Below are 21336 nucleotides of genomic sequence, written 5' to 3' on the forward strand. Positions count from 1 at the left end.
GATGAAGCTAATCATGCTTAAATTAACTAATCATGTATTCATTAATATTTAGAAACCTTACAAAGGTGAGACAAAATGAATTAAATTAAGTGTAATGGGATGTTAAACAGGACTTTTTCTACTGCCTCTGAGTTTCGATAGAAACATCAATGGCTGAGAATAAGAGGTGTCAGGTAATGCTCTATTCTAAAGCAAGGTGCTATGATCTGGGCAGAACATACAGTCCAAAACTGGTTCAGTGCACATTAGCCTTTCACCCACACCCAGTTTATATGAGAAAATGGGAAGAATTCTCAGACGTTGAAATGGGTGCTTGATAATACTATAGGTCTGCAGGCCCCTGTCCTCAGAGATTTTGATTCTGAAGGTCTGGACCCCCAGAAATCTACACGAACCAGTATTGCTAGGGACTCCAATTATAAGAACTCTGAGGAATTTGGAAAGTGTGTGGTCTGTGGATCAGACTTTGGAAAACACTGAACTAAAGCAATGTGAGAGGGGAAAGGAAGGACCAGATACTTAAAATATTCTAAAAGGAGAACTGATTTGGTGACTGAATAAATGGGATAGGGGTTAGAGAGAGTAGGCGAGAATAAGTCTCAGATGTCAAATATGGATAAAGAAGAGGAACATGACACTATTAAGAGAAAATGAAATTCGAAAGGAGGACAGGGAAGCAGAGATGTGGGAAAATATGAAGGGTCCTAATACTTACGTACAATTTTTTTAAGAAGCGTCTTTCGAGGTGTAACTGATGCCTAGGCTAAGAAGCCCATTCTCAGGCCTTGGACAAAGGTAACTGCGGCTCAACTTCAGCACTGGGTGGGGCGGGCAGTCTTTCTAGAGATCTTTTTATTTTGTAATTAATAAAGGAAAAGGAAGCATTTTAAAAATTTTGACTTGGGGTCCAGAACTAACATTTATGATTATTATAATAATAATATCCATTATCCAAGACAATACCGCATAGACCGAGAATTCGCAGGAACTGAGGGGCTATCCTGGCCAGGTCCCCACTTTATAGGTGAACGAAGCGAGACAAGAGAGATGAAGTGGGCTGGTAAGAGTCGCAAAGCTACGAGGTGGTCCAGGGAGGACTGAACCCATAGCGTCTGACTTTCAGCCCAACATCTTCTCAATTAGATTGGAAAACTATAACACAAACTATTTTGTGTAACTTGAAGATTAAAAATAGAATCAACATTTTAGTCTCACTGATTATAATTTGACACATAACCTTAGTGACTTAAAACACTTTGATATGAACATAAATGTTTTTTATACCATTGTGTTAAAATAATCACTAAATAGCTTCATACTATTGCAAATTCTCCTGAGGTACTGAAAAGCTCATATGTCAACCACAAAACGAAGAAATAACAAAGAGAACATTGCTGGTCTTTAAGGCTGTCAATCCTAAGCTTATAACTGCACTCCTTTTAAAAATAATAATAAAGAGTGATTGCTGTAATGCTTTGATGGAAATGTGCTGGGTTGTGATAAAATTTAGATCATTTTAACATGTAAGGGCTATAACTCAGTGCAACTTTATTGCTTACAGGCAATTCCTCCTGTTGCATAAATTATTATGAGCATATTTCCTCAAGATAAATAATATGGACAATGATAATTTTTCAAAGTGTAAGACATCTGTAGTTGGCAATTAACATACTGATGCTAACCATCAAAATCTGTAAAATTCAGAATTTTGCCTTTTAATTGGATTATAGTGCTGGCTCGAGGATGGATGTGACTATACAAATATAAATTATGTCAATTTCAGTTTCAATTTTCTGAATTGGTAATGTCTCTTTCCAAGAATAATACAACAAGAGAAATTCACCAAACTGGCATCTGTGCGAGGGCAGAGACCACGCGTGTCCTTAAAGCTGATCATAGTGCCTGGCATATGATAGGAGATTAAAGGTAATTTTGAATAAACAGATATGCGAATAAAATGTCAAATATGACCATCTTAAAAATTAATAATAAGGCCATCATGAAAAATGTTTCAAATTTAATATATGGCAGTATAGGGGATTTAAAAGATCTTCTTAGTGAGTGGCTAAAGACAATACATTACACCTTGGTTAAGAAAATAAGAAATAAATCTAAAAGAAATACAAATTTCCTAGCATTTCTCAAATTTTATCACAGCTTTTGTTCTGTTCAAGCATATAATTGCCTAGGAAATTTTACTAACAAGATGCAGTTTTATATCATCTATAAGCCCTGTGAGCTTACTAGCAGTATTTCCATTGAAATTCTACTTAGATCTATAAATATTACCTTTAAATTTTACCAGAGTTATAAAAAACAAATCTCTCAGGTAGTATCCACATTAGGCAGGATAAAAAGATATTCCAAAATATAATAACTTCTTTAAAAAATAAAATTTCTACAAACAAAAGTGCATCTGTTTATTTTTTCAAGACATTTTATATGTAAAGAAATCAAATTTAGATCGACTATGCAATGACGCTCATATGGGACTGATTTAGAGAGAGATGTCATAGACTTTCCCCTTCTTGGTCAATAAGCACCAAGCTAAAAAGATTTTTTATAAAAAAACAAAAACAAAATTTAAAAATAGCAATAATAACATCAATAGTGAGAAGGAGGAGAAAATGAAGGAGCAGTGTTCCATCCAAGGATCACAGTCATAAACACCAAGACACATGAGGACTAAGGCGGAGGCCTGAGCTCTGGTCCTGGATCTGACATTAACCAGATATCTGACCACTGGTAGATCACTTAGTCTCTGGTGGCCTTGGAATTTCTTATAATAATAATATCATCATCACCACCACTACTATTCAAGACAGGTTTGAAGTAGATGCTGTTCAGAGTCCTTCCTTCTCTGAAAGCACATGACTTCCAGGACTATTTAGTCACATAAACTCATTTTACAGGTGAGGAAATTGAGGACTATCTGCCCAGGGAACTTGCTCATTGTAGCCTCATTAAGCATACATATGCATGATAGTATTCCTACTGTGAATGTAAAAAATAAGTGTGTGAGTGTGTGTGTGTGTATATATATATATATATATACACACATAAACACACACATGCACACACAAATATTTTTTTCTGTGAAATATTCCACTTATCAGAGGGTAGGGGCAAGAAGGCAGCCCATGGCCGCAGTTCAGTTTGGGGAAAATTTCATAGGCTAATGCTCATCATTTCCCAGTTGACTGTAACAGGGACTGTCACCATGCTTCACAATTACAAATCTATTTTCCCAGACACCTCAAGTGGTGTCTTCCAATGCTATCCGGACCAAAAGTAAGATCCACGTAGAGAACGGGAGGAAAGGGCTTTCCCCTCCACGATTCTTAACATAGTAAGAACAGAGATAAGAAGTTTCATTCATCAATCCACATACTATGCAATTACACAAGGACAATTTTCTATTTGATGTTGACATTTATAATGGTGTTATCTATATGTGTGACTTAACAGTCCAATGCATGGCAAACAGTCCTTTCTATATTACATACCTGCTAGAGTTTGTCACTGTGCTTTAGTCTAACTCTTAGCCTCCTAAACTTCAAGACTTGACCAAGGAGATGATTTTCAATCTCTCTGATTACCTGGTGAAGTGCTGTGTGTTTACCTGTCTGTCTTTCTGTCTGCTGTACCTAGCATTTCACGGCTTCACTTGTTCGCTGTATTTAATGGTGTCCTTAAAGCAGAGTTTGTTTAACCTAGCCTAGATTAATGTTGGCCAGTTAACACTCTATTTCCAGCAAGACCTAAGTTGCGGGGGTGGGGCGGGGAAGTAGATGCAAAATATCATAACTGAAAGATTATCATTTAAATAAGGAAGACAGTAAACATTACCAGATAAGTAATAGAAATGAATGAAGCAAGCTAGAGCTAGTGTCAGGGCTGCTATTGGGAATGGTGGAAAATAGAGCAAACTGGAGGGTATATGTTCCATCTGAAGTGTATGTATTCTATCTGAAGGGTACATGTTCCATCTGAAGGGTGTATGTTCCATATGGAAGGTATATGTTCCATCTGGAGAGTATATGTTCCATCTGGAGGGTACGTATTCTATCTGAAGGGTACATGTTCCATCTGAAGGGTGTATGTTCCATCTGGAGGGTATATGTTCCATCTGGAGGGTGTATGTTCCATCTGGAGGGTATATGTTCCATCTAAAGGGTATATGTTCCATCCAAAGGGGGAATCAGTTCCTGCACGATTGGTGTCGTGAGACAATGAAGGTCTAGTGCTGACCATCTTCTGAGTTTTATCAAGAAAAGCCAGAAATATGTAATTTTTGTGTGAAATTTTCCTATCTCTATAGGCTCACAACCAATTCAAAAAAAATTGTAATAATGTGCAGGCCAAACAAAATGTGTTGTCCCCAGTTTTTAGTCTCTATAATCTAACCTTTGTGTGTAGATGTTTGTGTGTGTGTGAGGCTTTAATTAGTTTATGAATTTAACACTAAAGGCCAGATCCTATATATCCATATTCTTTCAAAACTAAAGCAAAATCAATATTAAATGGTGGCCTGAAAAAAAAAAATCTTTGATTCAGCTGGTTTGCCTGCAAGATGTCCAAAATATCTTTTGGAAAGAAGCATCTCTGATTTTGAGGTTTATGATTTTTATAATTGTTTATGATTTTCAGATCACTTGGTAATGACATCATTGATTTAGCTTCATCCACTCATGATCAGGTGCACATCACAGAAAAAATATTTAAAAGAAATATGTGCAAGCATTTGCTCTATTGAATAAGAATAAGATGAGTGACACCAAATGAGACATAACTGAACTAATGAGGCATAATATGTTTACCATATTCTTTGTGAGTTGTCAGCTTGCTACTTTAAGTGCTAGTTCTACTATTTTAGTGTATAATAGGGTATGTCTTGATTCATAGCTTTTGTTAAAATCATATTATACTGCTTTGGAGAAGAGAGAAAAATGTCTCTAGAAGCTGCTGTCACATGAGGATATTTGCTATTTATAATGAAATATGGTTGTGTATTAAAAAATAACAAGTTACACAGGCACTTCAGACGCTCCAGAAGGGATAAACAAATTTGAAAGTATATACCTAGAGTGAGGTAAGCTCTAAAAACCTTGGTCCTTACTGCTTTCTAAAGAACGAAACGTAGCTTCGCAGTCAGTGAGAACCTCTAGTTTCCGGACTTTCTGCTCTTTTGCCTCCATGTGTCATGGATCTTGTTCCTCAGGTAAAGGCAAGCTGCACCCACACAAAGGCAAACAATCCTCTTTTGCATGGGGATCCTCCCCTTCTCCAGCCCTCCTGCCTTTCTCCTCCCCCACTCCATCCTCTTTCCTTCCTTTCTAAAACAAATCAAACCTTTTCTTGTAAATAGAGATTTTTCAAGTCAAACTTACTACAGTTTTTTTTTTAATTAGCCCCTGCTTCCTCACCCCAGCTCTCCTCTCTGGAGACAACAAGGACACAGAGTTTGCAGCTTCATCCCCCCACCCAATTTCCTGACATTCCTGGCCAGAGTAGGAGGGAAACCTCAGTGGGCTCAGACCAGAGCAGCACTAGCTTCAGGACCCACTGAGCCCAGGGAGAGCCCTGGGCATGATGAGCATGTTCATTGAGCTATACACCACCTTTGCAAACACCTGCCATTTGGACCGAGGTCATTCATCAGCTCTCCCACTGACAGCCTTCCCTCACTGCTTCCCTCTGAAGCAGCCACTTAGTCATTCCTTACCCATCATTTTGATTGTCTGGTTTTTTTTTTTTAGTTTGTTTTATAGTACTTTTTAAAAACAGCTTATTGAGAAATAATTGACATACAATATTATAAAATATTGTACAACTGACAGACACACACTTAAAGTGTAAAATCTGATAAGTTTTGAAAGGTGAATATACCTGTGAAAGCATGACAACAATCAAGATAATGAACATATCCATATCCATCACCCCAAGAACCACCCCAAAGCTTCTTTGTGCCCCTTAATGTCCCTCCTTCCTCTCCCTCCCCATCCTCCTTTCTCCAAGCAAACACTGATCCACTTTCTATCACTCTAGAATAGTTGGAATTTTCTCAAGTTTTATATAAATGGAATCAAACAATGTATACTCTTTTTGTTTTACTCCTTCTTTTCAATATAATTACTTTGAGATTCATCCATATTGTTGTGCACATCAAGAGTTTATTCCTTTTTCTTGCTGGTTCATATTTAATCACATAGACATGTTACCACACAAAACTGGAGTTCTCTGCCCAATATGCTTAAACAAGCCTATTAATTATGGCATCAGCCTTTGGGAAAAGAGATCAGCTTTATTCAGTGAGACAGATCTGTAGGGAGAACAGGGGGCATGTGCCCTCAGATCTGTCTCCCTGATTCAGGATTTGGGGCAAAATTTAAGAGGTTAGGGAGAACACGCTGGCACATGGTAATGCTGGTGGGACAGGTTTTGATTGGTGGGCTTCAAGCATTAATGGTAAGGTTTTAAATATTTATGACAGGGTTCTAAATATTTATGGTGATGTTCAAAACTTTTATGATAGGGTTCTAAACATTTTTGATGAAGTGGGGAAGGAATTTTAACACCGGATCTTCCTGAATGAGGGACTCCGCACTTCTGATAAGAGTCCAACTTTCCAGTTCCAGTCATGTCCTGGTCCTTGGGTTCCCTGGGAAGGAGGATCTTTTGGTTCCATGGTAGTTTCAGGTCACGATTTCTTCTTTTGCACATGCCCTGGCTACATGACTCTGCAGATTTTCTTAAAGACAATTCTTAATCACTCTGTTGATAAGAGATGGAGTCAGTTGAACTGGTCCTGGAGGGCCCTTGGTTACAGATACACCATAATTTATCTGTCTTTTCACCTATAGATGGACTCTTGCGTTCTTTCCAGTTTTTACTTTTGGCTTCAGGAATAATGCTGCTACGAACATTTGTGCACAAGTCTTTGTAAGAACAAATGCTTCCATTTCTCTTGAGTAACTTTCTAGGAGTAGAATGGCTGGGTAATACGGTAGATACATTTAATATTTTAGGAAAGTACCCACTGTTGTCCAAAGTTACCGAACCACTTTATATTTCTACCCACTGAGTATGAGAGCTCCAGTTGCTCCATATCCTCACCAACACTTGGTACGTTCAGTCACTTCCACACTAGACATTCTACTGCATATGCAGTGGTACTTCTTTGTGGGTTTATTTTACATTCTCCTAATGACTAATGATGTTGAACATTTTTTCATATGCCAATTATATATCTTCCTTGCTAAAGTATTGGTCCAAATAATTTATCTGCCCATGTTTTCTTGAGTTGTATGCATATATTTTGCAAATACACATTATTTGCAAATATTTTTTCCTTGGGTGCAGCTTGTCTCTTCATTCTCTTAACAATGTCGTTCAAAGAGCAGAAATTCTTAATTTTAACGAGGTCCAATTTATCAATTTATATTTTTTGGATCATGCTTTTGTTGTCATACTTAAGAAAGTTTTGCTTAATACAAGATCATTAATATTTTCTCCATAAATATTTTCATTTAAAATATTTACAGTTTTTGGTTTTACATTTAGGTGTATGATCCATTTTGAGTTAATTTCTATAAATGGTATGAGGTATGGATCAAAGTTCAATTTTTTTGCATATGGATATCCAATTGTCCCATCACCATTTGTCAAAAAAAATCCTTTCTCCTTTGAATTTCCCTTGCAGTTTCACCAAAATTCTACTGACCATATGTGTTCGGGGTTATTTCTGGATGCTCTATTCTGTTGCATTGATCTAACTGCCTACTTTGGTTCCAATAACACACTGTTTTTATTACTGTAGTTTTATAATAAGTCTTGAGGTCAGGTAAAATAGGTCTTCCAACTTTGTTCTTCTTTTTCAAAATTGTTTTGACTATTTTAAGTCCTTTGCATTTCTACATGAATTTTAAAATCAGCTTGATGATTTTTATAAAAGAAAGCTGCTGGGGTTTGATTGAGATTGCACTATATCTATGGATCACTTTGAGGGGAATGTACATCATAATGACATTGAGTCTTCCAATCCACGAACACAGTATATGTCTGCACTTATTTAGGTCTTCGTTATTTCATTCAGCACTGTTTTATAGTTTTCAGTCACAAGTCTTGCACATATATTTTATCTGATTTATTCTTAAGTATTTCATACTTTTGATGTATTATAAATGCCATTTTTTAATTTCAATTTCCAATTTGTTTGTTGTTAGTATATAGGAATACAACTAACATATGTATACTGAGCTCAAGACCTCAGACTTGCTAACCTCATTTATTAGTTCTAGAAATTTTTTGTAGATTTTATAGAATTTTCTACATAGACAATCATGTCATCTGAAAATAAAGACAATTTTATGTCTTCAATTCCTATCTAGATGCCTTTTATTTCTTTCCCTTATCTTGTTACACTGGATAAGGGAAAGTTTCCATGCATGCTGAACAGGAATGGTGAGAGTGGACAACCTTGCCTTGTTCCTGACCTTAGGGAGGAAGCATTCAGTCTTTCACCACTAAATATGATGTTATCTGTAGGTTTTTCATAGATGCCCTTTGTCATATTGACAACATTCCTTTGTATTCAACTTTCTGACAGTTTTTATTAGGAATGGATGTTGACTTTCGTTAAATGCTTTTTATATATCTATTTAGATGTTCATATCATCTTTCCTTTTTATTCTGCCAATATGGTGACTTACACTGATTGATTTTCAAATGTTAAACCAACTTAGCTTTCCTGGAATAAACTCCAGTTGGTCATAATATACTATCTCGTTTAGATATTGTTTGATTCAATTGGCTAAACTTTTGTTAAGAACTTTTTGCATTTATGTTCATGAGGAATACTGGTCTGGGATTTCTTTTCCTGTAATCTCTGTCTGGTTTTTGTTATCAGGGTAAAGCTGGCCTCATAGAATGAGTTGCGAAGTATTTCTTCTTCTATTTTCTGGATGAGATTGTGTAGAACTGGTATTATCGTTTCCTCAAGTGTTTGGTAGAATTCCCCAGTAAAGCTAGTGAAACCATCTGGGCCTGGAGTTTTCTTTGTGGGAAGGTTTTCAACTAAAAATTCAATTTTTTTAAGAGATATAGGACTATTCAGGTTACCTATTTCTTCTTGAGTAGATATTGATAGTTTACGCTTTTTAAGGAATTGGTCCTTATCATCTAAGTTGACAAATTTATTGGCACATTGTTGTTCAAAATATTCCTTTATTATCCCTTTAATAACAGTGTGATATCACCTCTCTCATTCCTGATACTGGAAATTTGTGTCCTCTTTCTTTATTTCCTGAACAGTCTGGTCAGAGATTTATCAGTTTCTTTGATCTTTTCAAAAAAAACAATTTTTGGTTTCATTGATTTTCTCTGTTTTCCATTTCATCGATTTCTGCTCTTTTATTATTCCCTTTTTTCTGCTTACTTTTTGATTTGCTTTTCTTACTCTAGTTTCATAAAATGGAAGCTGAGGTCATCGATTTGATCTTTTCTTATTAGGCATTTATATAAATTTTCTTCCGGGAACTTCTTTAGGAACATCCTACAAATTTTAACGTATTGTGTTTTCATTTTCATTCAGTTCAAAATATTTGCTAACTTCCATTTGGATGTCTTCTTTGATCCGTGGGTTATTTAGAAATGTGTTACTTAGTGTCCAAATACGTTGGGGTTTTCCAGAAAGCTTTCTGCTATTGATTTCTAATTTAACTCCCTTATGGTTAGAGAACATATTTTATAATACCTAAATTCTGTTAAATATATTGAGACTTGTTTTATAGCCAGAATATCTTCTATTTTGGTTAGCACTCTGTGCGCTTGAAATGAATATGTCTTCTGCTGCTGTTGGGTGCATTATTCTATAAATATCAACTAGTTGGTTGATGGTGTTCTAATTTTCTGTGTCCTTTCAGATTTGTTTCCACTTGTTCTATTAATTATTGAAACAGGATATTGTTATTGCTGACTATAGCTATAGATTTTTCTTTCTCCTTGCAGTTCTATCAGCTTTCACTTCATGTATTTTGAAGCTGTGTTAAGGAGTGAACAAATGTATAGGTTTGTTATGTCTGCTTGATGAATTAACTCCTTAATCATTATGAAATGATCCTCCTATTCCTGGTAATATTCTTTGCACTGAAGTCTACTTTGTCTGATACTAATTTAGCTTTCTAGCTTTCTTTGAATTAGTATTATCATTGCATACATTTTCCATGCATTTACTTTTAACCTATTTGTGTCTTATATTTAAAGTGGTTTTTTTGAAGGTTAGCATACAGATGGATCTTGCTTTTTTATCTAATCTTACAATACCTGACTTTTAAATGGGATGTTTAGATTATTTATATCTAATGTGATTATTGACACAGTTAGGTTGAAATTTACCTTTTTGTTATTTATTTTCTCTTTGTCCTATCTGTTCTTTGTTCCCCTTTCCCTCTTTATCTGTCTTATCTTGGATTAATTGAGAATTTTTTTAAGATTTCATTTTATCTACTTTTTTGGCTTGTTATCATAACTCTTTGCTATGCTATTTTAGTGGGTGCTTTAGGGTCTGTCCATATACGTCTTTAACTTATCAGTCTACTTTCAGTTGATATCACACCATTTGACAAGTACAGTGTAAGAACCTGTCTTCCATTTCTCTCTAATTGGCTTTGGGCTATTGTCTTCACGCATTTTACTTCCACATGTTATCGTTTCCATAATATATATTTTTTTTGCTTTAAATAATAAATTATATGTTAAAAAGACGTAAGTAGTAAGAAATAAGGTGTTCATATTACCTGTGTACTTACTATTCCCAGTGCTCTTCATTTCTACCTGGTATCATTTTTCTTCTACTTGAAGGACTTCCTCTAACATTGTTTGTTGCACAGATCTGCTGATGATAAATTCTTTCAGTTTGTGAATATGTGAAGTTTTTATTGTGCCTTAATATTTGAAAGACATTTTCATTGGGAAAAGATTTCTATACTGACAGCTTTTTTCTTTCACTATTTTAGAGATGTTCTCCCACTGCCTTCTCATTTGCATTATTGCTGACAAGAAACCTGCTGTCAGTCTTATCTGTGTTCCTCTTCTACATACTGTGTCTTTTCTCCATGTCTGCTTTTAAGATTTTCTCTTTCTCACTAATTTAAAGCTATTTTATTATGATTTTCCTCGGTTTCACTTCTTCATGTTTCTTGTGCTTGGAATTTGCTGAACTTCTTGGATCTGTGGTCACAGTTCTCACAAAATTTGAAATTTTTCAGACATCATTTCTTCCAATATTTTTCTGTTCCCTGCTTCTTCCCTTCAGAGACTCTAATTACTCAGAGATTAGGCTATATCAAGTTTCTCACATCTCACTTATGCTCTGTCCATTTTGTTTTCAATATTTTTTTCTCTCTTGCTTTCACCGTGATTAGTTTCTATTGCTAGCTCTTCAAGTTCACTAATATTTTCTTCCACAATGTCTAATCTGCCATTAGTCACATTAAGTATATTTTTCATTTCATACATTGCAGTTTTCATTTCTAGAAATTTGATTTGAGTCTTTTTATGTCTCCTATGTCTCTACTTAATATGTTTAACCTTTCCTCTAGCTTCTTGAATATATGGAATACAGTTATAATAACTGCTTTAATATCTTGTCTATTAAGTCTATAATCCGTGTCATTTCTGGGTCAGTTACAATTGATTGGTTTTTCTCTTTGCTAGAATCATGGACTAAATGAGCTGAAGTATCTGTGGCTCCATAGTCCATGATTCGGCCTTGTCATTATCATTTCAAATTGATTCTTGATATGTCTCCAGTTTACAGCACTGATTCTGCTCCAGAAACCCTCTTACCCACTCCACATACAGCACCACGTCAAACTGAGAATTGCTTTGGGTTTGTTTGCGCTTCCTTGGGAGCTATGTATTCGGGTCCCTACTAGCACTGGCCAGTTTGCATGCTGCCAAGCTACTGCCTCCCTCTCCCTTCTGCCTGGGCTTATCAATTAACGTAGCTTACTCATCCACCGAGATACCTGCTACCACATTTGGCACTCAGTGGCAATTGTCTGACTGGACTTTGACCTACGGGCAGTGTAGTGTGATGCCTAAGAGTGAGTTACAAAGTCTGGCTGCTTGGGTTTGCATTCCTGCCCAGCCGCCTAGCACACATGACTTTGAGTCGATGATTGACTTCTCTGAACTTCAATGTCCTCACATGTAAAAATAACAATGATACATACCTTATCAGGTTGTTGAAAGGATTAAATGTGATAATACAATATAAAGAAATTAGAATAGTGTCTGGCTCAGAAATCTTTTTTTGTTCGAGAAGGAGGTACAGCCAGGATTTACACCTAGAAATCTGACTCTGTAGATCCCATTCTTAACCACTACGTGATATTCTGATTCCTGTTGGACAAGCTGTTTTGCACGCTAGAGAAAACTTCCTTTCTGTATTTGTGGCTGGGTTACCTTCTCTGCTGCCCACGTGCTCCAGTTCTCGCGTCAGCCCCAAGTGCATCCTAACTGCCTACCACGCCAGCAGCTGGCTAAGAGCTGTCTACGTCCTGAAGCACAGCAGGTTGTTTCTGTCAACACTAGGTGAAAGCAAAAGCTAAACGAGCAACAAAAAGAAAGCATCTAGGCAACAATATTTCCAGAACATTGGCGAGAAATCAACTTTCTTCCTCATTGCTAAATTTTTTTTAGTTTTTAATTTTAATTTTATCTTCTTAAGTCAGAAAAAACAAACAAGAAGGACACTTTTGGTGCCTTACAAGCCAGCGATTTTTTGTCTCCTTGATTTTTCTTTCACAGTTCAATATTTCATGTTTAGAACATAGAGAAAAGGTTAGGAATATGCACAGAACACCAAATTTTTTAATTAGCAATCAAAATGAATATAAAGAAATGAGTTCCAAACTACAGAGGAAAGCAGCAGCTTGTCTACAACATAGGTACACGCTGAAGGCCAACGGTTACTTTTGAAAATATCTAAGAAATGCTACCAAGTTAAGTGGCATACATTTTCAAGCTTATTTTCGATTAGAAAAATTAACATTGATATTATGAACACAAATTTAAACACCTAATGAACATTCCATCTGAGCCAGAAGGCATCGTGATTTGACTGCTCAGAAATCTTGAAATTAGCATTTATTATTTTGAGCTAAATCGTTCGTAAGCATTACCTTTTCTGCAGGATTAATTTATATCCATCTAGTGATGGTCCCTCAGCAGCCTTGACTCTGATTGGATGACCAACAGCCAGGCAGCCCTGAGTTATTGCTCGGCTCAGGATCATTCCAGTCTTCCCATGAAGAGACAGGGGGGAGAAAGGTCTAAATAAGTTAAAAGAACCAGAAAATTCAACAATGTGTCACAAATAGTGAGGTCATTATGCCTGGATAACCCCGGATATTAACAGTTGCCGCAAGTGAAACACTACCCACAACTTAGCAGTCGGCGAGCCCTGCTCAGAACCAGCGATCTCCTGTCCGACAAGGGTGACATTTCACAGTTCAGCGCAAAATAAAACAAACCTTGATATCTTCATTTGTCCTTTTTCTCTGTGCATATTTCACAGTGCAGCGATTTTGGGTCCATCACGTGTCACTTGTTACAGTTATAACTACGGAGCTTATTTGAAATATGTACGCACACAAAAAAAATGCAGTGAACTGAAAAGACTGAAACAAATACTTAACCTTTGTACCAATTTAAAGTTTTCCTCTGCATCTAAATACCACAGGTTAAACATGTTAAGGTGATTTGTGAACTGCTTTTGTTTTAAATGTTAGGATTCTCTGATAAGGAATGGATTGGGAATACTTTTTGAATGGCCATTTAACAATCTTCTTACTTAGAGAATCAGCACAACATTTTAAATAAGTGACAACCGACTGAGGAATTTATTTACGCATATTGAGGATTTTTGGCCTGCAAAATTCTCTATCTTACTAGGTAAAAAGATTTATTTTGAAAAAAGGAGAGACGGTTCAATCTAAAACGATTTTCAAATTTGTTTTCTTTTTAGCATGTAACTTTTATTTCTCATATTTTTGTTGTATGGAAAAGAAATATACGATGACTTAAGAAAAGTATTCTTTAAAAATTTTGTTTCTAATAAGCACTGAATGGAATACTCACTTGAACATGCTTGTCTATACAGAAAGGAAACTGCTTGGGGTGAAGAAAAAGAATCAACATTATACAAGCCATTTCTGTATACCAGATTCTATGTTTGAACTTCACACATGCTTTCCCATTTCTTAATCTCCACAGCAACTGTGCAAGGCAGGTCTGATTAACTTCATCTTATAGACAAGGAAACAGTGGTTCAGCCGAGTAACTTTCCCAGGGTCACACAAGAGAGTCCCGTCCCGATCTATCTAACTCCAAAACCCACACTCTTCAGTAAACATTTCAACTATTTTTGAGGAAATTTTAGATAAGCAACAGTTTTTGACATCATGAAATTCTAGAAACAGATACGATGGAATTACAGAATATGGGATCTAGGAAAGGAACTTTCATATCAGCTGGTCCAACTCTTTTCAGATGAGAAGCCTAAGGCCCAGGTACAGTATGTGGCTTCCCTGAGGTCACACAGGCATTGAATGGCAGTGCTAAAACTAGATCACTGCCACCACGCTCACAAACTGGTCAATGTGGAGCAGTGTTTTATGTTACAGGGAAAAGGCCTAGGTTTTGAAGCAGACAGACCAAGAATCCTTCCTCTGTCACTTATGAGCCTCAGTTTGTTTGGCTGTAAAATGAAAATCTGCACATTTTATAAGATTAAATGAGATAATAAACGTGTATAAGATGCATAACATATAGCAGATGTTGTTATTGAATCAGAAACAAAATACAACTTTAAAAGGGCTGGTAGGGCCGGCCCCGTGGCTTAGCGGTTAAGTGCGCACACTCCGCTGCTGGCGGCCCGGGTTCGGATCCTGGGCGCGCACCCACGCACCGCTTCTCCGGCCATGCTGAGGCCGTGTCCCACATACAGCAACTAGAAGGATGTGCAGCTATGACATGCAACTATCTATTGGGGCTTTGGGGGTGAAAAAATAAATAGATAAAATCTTTAAAAGGGCTGGTAGTTAATAGAGTCTCCAGGTTGGAAGAAGATTTAAGAAATGTCTCATCTAACCTCATTATGCCTTGGTATATGAAACAAATAATCTCTCTTAGTACCCCGGTGTCTTAATTACTGTATAGGTTTGTTTTCAACTCTCAGAGAATCAAAGAACAATAGCTAAGGGCAATCCAAACGGCATTTGAGAAAATAGTTTCAACCCCCTGTCCCCCAAGCTTGTAGCAGCAAACTTGCCTGGGTGACTCTGCACCCTGGAAGTGCTAGAAAGAAGACAAATAGTCTATGGGGAGGAGGCAAAGGGAGATAAGACACAAGAAGGGTAGATACCAGCTGCACCATCTCTTTCCAGACATAAATATTCGGTGGCAATTACAAGACATATTTCAGTAGTAAGAGGAAAGGGAAGGGCAATTATATGCTCTCAACTTAAATCAGACCCAAGTGTATAATAATAAAGTAAAAAAATTAAATACACAGGTATGAAATGAGTTCGGTATTGTTCACATTTTATACTAAGGGGTTTCTTCTAAAACTGTCCTTACAAGACCATATGCCACCATAACGTGGTGCTAATCCACCAGGTTCTGTGAAGCCCAACAGTGAAGGATAAGGCGCAGAAGCAAATAACATTCAGACAAATCTCTCGAAAATGGCGGGTCTGTGGCCCATACCGAGGCTCTACGCTGGGTTTAAATACACTCTGGAGTGTGAACTAAGCAGCGCATCTAAAAGTGAACAACCGCTCACGTGGCAGCCTACAGAAGTCCTCTCCACTAAGCAACACTGAGAACAGAGAAGCAGTGTTTGCAACAGCCAACCATTTATCTCGCTTTCACTTGCGTGCCTGTGTGCATGATGACGCTAGGAGCTGGAGCCGAGGAGTCACTCAGGGGGAGCAGACACTCGTGGGTACCTTCGTGATCAGCCACACGCTGGCTGCAGGCCACAGGGTGGACGGCACCACCTGACTGCCACTGCTCACGTCACTCCTCGAGGAACTCCGCTTTCCAACGGAAACAGAGGCATGAAGGACAATGTTGGGATCCACCTACACCGTGAAGAGAGGTATATGTTTTTAACTATAGTCTGAAAGTTAAACAGATTGCTAACCTACCTCAACACACTCACTCAAAATAAGTTATTCTATAACATATGTTTCTGATTGTGAAGACTTCTTTTGAAACAGTAGTGCTCAATCCCATTTAATTAAATTCAATTAATAATTTTGAGCACTGATTCTGATATGCAAGGCCCTAGATGGCGTGGTGCAGGATGTCATAAAATATTTTTCCTGCCCTAAAGAAATTTACAACAGTAGAGGCAATAACTCTCGCACACACACACACAATTTCATGTTAAGCTCCTTATAGATGCTTAAACAGTAAAAGGTATACGAAGAATGGTAGGCTCATTTCTGCCGAAGCAACAAATAGTGGAGCATCTTGAAAGAGGTAATGTCTGAACCAGGCCTTGAAGGATGAAGACATTTTGAGAGGAACAGTGAAGAATAAAAAGGTATTCCAAGCACGGGCAAGGCAGGATACAATCAATGTGTCTCAGGATTTGTTGGTAGGCTAAAAGGTAAATTTGGCCAAACCTAGAAGGAGTCAAGTATAAGGCTATGGAGTTAGGTGTCAGCAGAGAGCCAGCGAGAGCGTTCAAGCAAGTGGGACTGGATTACAACAGGTTACTATTTGGTAAGGTTGATCTGGCAAGGGTAGACATAACGGATTGCACAGCGGAGACGTGAGAGGCAGTGAGAACAGGTGGGAGTCCTCACAATCTCCTAAGAACAAAGGATATGAGCTGAGACTTCAGTGGTAGTTGTGGGAATGGATGGGAGGGGGCCGAGCGGGGAGACAGTGGCCACAGCTCCTGTGTTTAGTATCAGATTACACAGGTCAAAGGCATTGTGCACCTTCCGGCATTTCGCACTTAGACTTGATTGTCAAATTAACAGGCATTCACATCACCTGTGGGAATTCCACCACTTCATATTCAATAAACTTTATCTCCTAACTTACATGATCACTTTCCCGAGTAATCATGCTAAGTTTTTAGGTGTCAATATTTATTTGTATAGGATTATGAGAGTACGTCTATTTATCCTTTAAACCCAATAAACGACATTGATTCAATAACAATTTAAATTCCTTTCTAATATTAAAAAGTCTATTCTAAATCTTTGCTAATACAAAATATTTGTTGAGTAGCAAATGATTTTTTAAAAAACAAAAATTTAACGTAATTTAACAGGTAATATTTTACAATGTGATCAGGCACTAATAAATGGGTACAACCAATATATTTGGTAATTATTCTATAATGGAAGATAGTCACTTCTCAAGAGAAGGAAATGTCATATGACTCCTATATGTGAAAGTAAAATTTAAAAAATACAGCAACACCGCCACATAAGCAGATGTGACTTACAGCTCTTTGACTGTGTCTTCCCCAGTTAGGCAGTAGTGACTGGATTCTGGAGACCCCCACAGCTTCTGAACAATGATAAATTATATTCTACTAATCCGTCCGCCGCAGGACTCAGCATTTAAAGTAGCACTCTTACTCACCCTCCTAACTCCCAGTTGCCATCACACTCAAAACTCTCCTCTGCAACTGGGAGGAAGATTGTTTTGACTGGAATTAGTCAGACAGAAGAACCATACTGCCAACTGCTTCTTTGTACAGCACCTGCTGCCAGCCTAAATTCTTGTTATCTCACAACACGGTTTAATCTTTTAACAGTTGGCTTATTGGTGAAGAACGGAGGGGTCCTTTGTGTCTGTCTTGGGCTGGCACCCAGTATTCATTCCATGCTGTTCTCTGAGAGATGTTTTGCTGGACAGCTCCCAAGTGACTCTACTTGGACCAGACAGAGACAGGCCCACTAACTCAGCTTCATTTCGTGTTATTAAAAAAAAAATCCTGCCAAGCCTGGGGTTCTAATATACTTAAAATTGATAATGGCCATAAAATTTCTCTTCGTAACTTCTTCTTCTTTTTTCTTTTTAATTTAATCTGATAGCTTAGCTTTAGACCAAACATTTATAGAGGTGGGGAAGATAAAAACTGTGAAACCCGGAATTCAGAAAAGAAAAGTGCTCTGACAACCTGCAACATAATATGCCGTGTGTGTGTCTGTGTGCACGCACGTGTGCCCAGGTGCATGCACGGGTAGGTGTATAAAAGCATTTATGTTGAGACTAGTCTCTAAATACATATCATCATACACGTCATTAGAAAACCTTTTTAAGTCCTGTTGAGAATCAGAAACAGAAATTCTCTTTTACTCTCTTGCATACCTATATACATGTCTCCCTTTAAACGACCACTATGATTTTGCTTCTCTGAATAAACTGTGCTGATGTAGAAGCTGCCAGTGATAAAAACGATGCATGTACATGCTGGGCCAGTTAAAACTTCCTGCTTAATTTTCTTTTTCCAAATCACTAATTTCAATATTCCTGTGCAAATTCAAAATAATAAGGGAACCACTTATGGTCTCTTCTTGCAGATCTACTGAGGAAAAAAATACAAGACAATAAAATTTTCCTTGAAAAAGACGCTCATAGATCAAAACCTTCATTCTAAACAAACTGTTTGCTTTTCTACATAGAAATTTTATAAGATTTTTCACAGTTGATAGTCAATTTAGGGCCAAGTGCAATAATTTGATACACAAATTAAAATCACAACTATAAGAAATGTTCTAAACTCTCTTTTCTCATGTCCCCGATGTTCACTCTTACAGTTTACATTCTCTAAATCTATAGCTGATCAATCCACTCAGCTCCAAGGCCAAGAATTAGGAAAGTTTGAAAGCAGAAAATATTAGTGAGTACATAATCATGCAAGCAAGCAAGGGAAATATCTAAGACTAGGTATGCAGTCCTCACATCGCTTCCAACTGTTGCTCTCAAAATAAGGAAGGGAGTTGGGATTTTATTTGTAGTCCTATGTCCTAGTCTAATGGCAATCAGTTCAAAATTTAAATTAAAATTTTGTATATTCTCAAATATGAGTTATTCGTAGAAAATACTATTTCTCAATGTCTTGCTCTCCAAAGAAATAGGACAGTAAAGAACCATTTGCCTTTTCCCAGCTCCTTTGTGACATGCAGAACAATACATTCTGCTAGCACCCATGACTGCTGAATTTACAAGTTAACGTATAACAAGCATGCCATAGTTCTAAAATCATAACTTGGTGTTTTTCTTGCTGTTTCCATACTGAAAGTTGTCACTAATGTCCTCCTGATGTTTAATCATACTAAAAGGCTAGGATCAAAATAAGTTTCCTTTTCATTTGGGCAGAATACATGATCTGCCAAACACTGGAGTCAATTTTTCTGCCATATTTTCGCATAACCAGGCATTCCTCAAACTATTCTTCTTATGAAATGCTTTTTCTTTTATATTAACTACCACGAAGTTTAAATCTCATCCATTTCCTGGAAACATATAATTTTATTGCCCTTAAACTGAGGCGATCTAAAAATGTTGCCAATTTAAGTAACAATAGAGAACTGTTGAAAGATGTAGTCGCCAAATTGTCCATTTGTATTAGATTCCAAATCTTTTTTTCCAATGGATAAAAGAGCAACAGGTTGTAATTGTCGGGGTTGTATCTGTCTCCCACATTACTAATAGGGATTATATGTTCCAAACGTTTCTCCATAGGAAAGGTTTTACTTGTCAATAAGAGATTTAAAAGAACAGTCAGGGGTGGGCACTGACACCTCTCTCTCAAGCCCATTTTAAAGCGTTTGCATCAAGAATATCGGCTTTTGCCTCCCTCCTCTCTACGCTGTTGTAATCCTCTTAGTATCTTCTTTACAGCAATGAGTATCAAGATCCTACAATAAAAGGCCCTGTGGACAACCATCACCTCTGCCTACATCTCCCTTTAAAAGTGCTCCTTTTCAGGTGATTAAATTACTATTTCCAAGACACTGATCACCTCCCTGTACATAATTGGAGACATTTTTCTGAAAAGATTTTAAAGGTTTCACAGCTAAGGGAAGGCCATTTTTCTTTGAAAGCTTCTCTTTACTAGCCAGTTTATCAAATCTTTGCTTTCTTATACTATTTTGCTTGGACTGAAATTTTATTCAAAATAAATTTCTTCTTCTAATAATACAATAGAGTACAAACTTTTATTTCAAATGAGTGTTTTATCACTTCCATTGAATCATTAGAACCAATTAATAATGATGAAAAACTGTGGATTGTTATTCTCTCATTTTTCAACATTAGAAAATACAGTTTTCTTTTAAAGTCCTACTTTGACCTAAAATCAAAGAAAGAAGCCTCCTTTGGGTTCTTTTCCTGTGATAACTCTTTGATATCCAATTTTTTTTTCAGGTTTGAGCTGGTTTCTGTTGAAAGAGTTAGTTACCTAGTGAATTCAATTCCATTTAGCTAACTCTGGGCATCTAGATATTGCAGCCGTGACAAGGATGATCAGGATGCCCTTTGCCCTCCAGGAGCTTCTAATCCAGCATGGAGGATAAGACAAGGACCTCCTGAGGTATCTTCCTAACAGAAGGATCACATCAGATCTTGCCTCTGAATGAATATTTCCAATGGTTCCTTGTTTTCTGCAGAACAACATCCAGAATCCCTAACATTGAGTGAAGACCCTTTATGATCTGATCCTAAGTTTCTCAGTGGAATCTACCATTCTCTCCTTTCTACCCCAATGTGACCTGAAATATGCCCAAACGTGGAGCACTGATTGACTTCAAATCACACAAAAAAACATAAGAGAAACAGCATCGAGTTCAGTGTTGTTATAAATGGCACAGAATGGATGCAATGGGGGATCAAGGCCCAAAGCATCACACTTGGTTTGGGGGTGGGGGTGGGGTAAGGAAAGAGTCCATGAAGCAGGCACAAATCAGAGAAGGCTAGAATGATGGGCAGGATTTCAACAAGCATTTATTGAATGCCAACTATATGCCAGACATTGTGCTAGGATATGGCACAAGGGTGACAGAGAAGGCTGAGGGGTGGTGACAAAGAAAGGGAGGTTGAATTCCAGGCAGAGGGATCCACATGGGCACAGTAACAGATATCATAGAGTGCTTTCAGAAAACAAAGAATGAACAATCTGGCTTGGCTAACACAGAAAGAACATATTATAGAACAGTGAGCCTTGAAAGACAGGTTATAGCTAAATTTAAAAAATCATTCCTCAAAAATGTATTGTGCACTTGCCCTATGTTCAAG

The 21336-nt window shown here is 37.2% G+C and overlaps 1 protein-coding gene across 1 annotated transcript in view; it reads right to left on the reverse strand.

Annotated features, from left to right (window-relative positions):
- Positions 1 to 21336, reverse strand: part of DCDC1 (doublecortin domain containing 1) — a 394249-nt gene that overhangs the window by 177749 nt on the left and 195164 nt on the right. Inside the window, exons 14-15 of the mRNA XM_058546317.1 lie at positions 16017 to 16151; positions 13188 to 13306 (exon numbers count right to left, since the gene is read on the reverse strand). Coding sequence (XP_058402300.1) covers positions 13188 to 13306; positions 16017 to 16151 — 254 coding nt within the window. The remainder of the gene's footprint in view (positions 1 to 13187; positions 13307 to 16016; positions 16152 to 21336) is intronic.

Source organism: Diceros bicornis, chromosome 7 (assembly GCF_020826845.1).
Source record: "Diceros bicornis minor isolate mBicDic1 chromosome 7, mDicBic1.mat.cur, whole genome shotgun sequence".
NCBI classification, from domain to species: domain Eukaryota; kingdom Metazoa; phylum Chordata; class Mammalia; order Perissodactyla; family Rhinocerotidae; genus Diceros; species Diceros bicornis.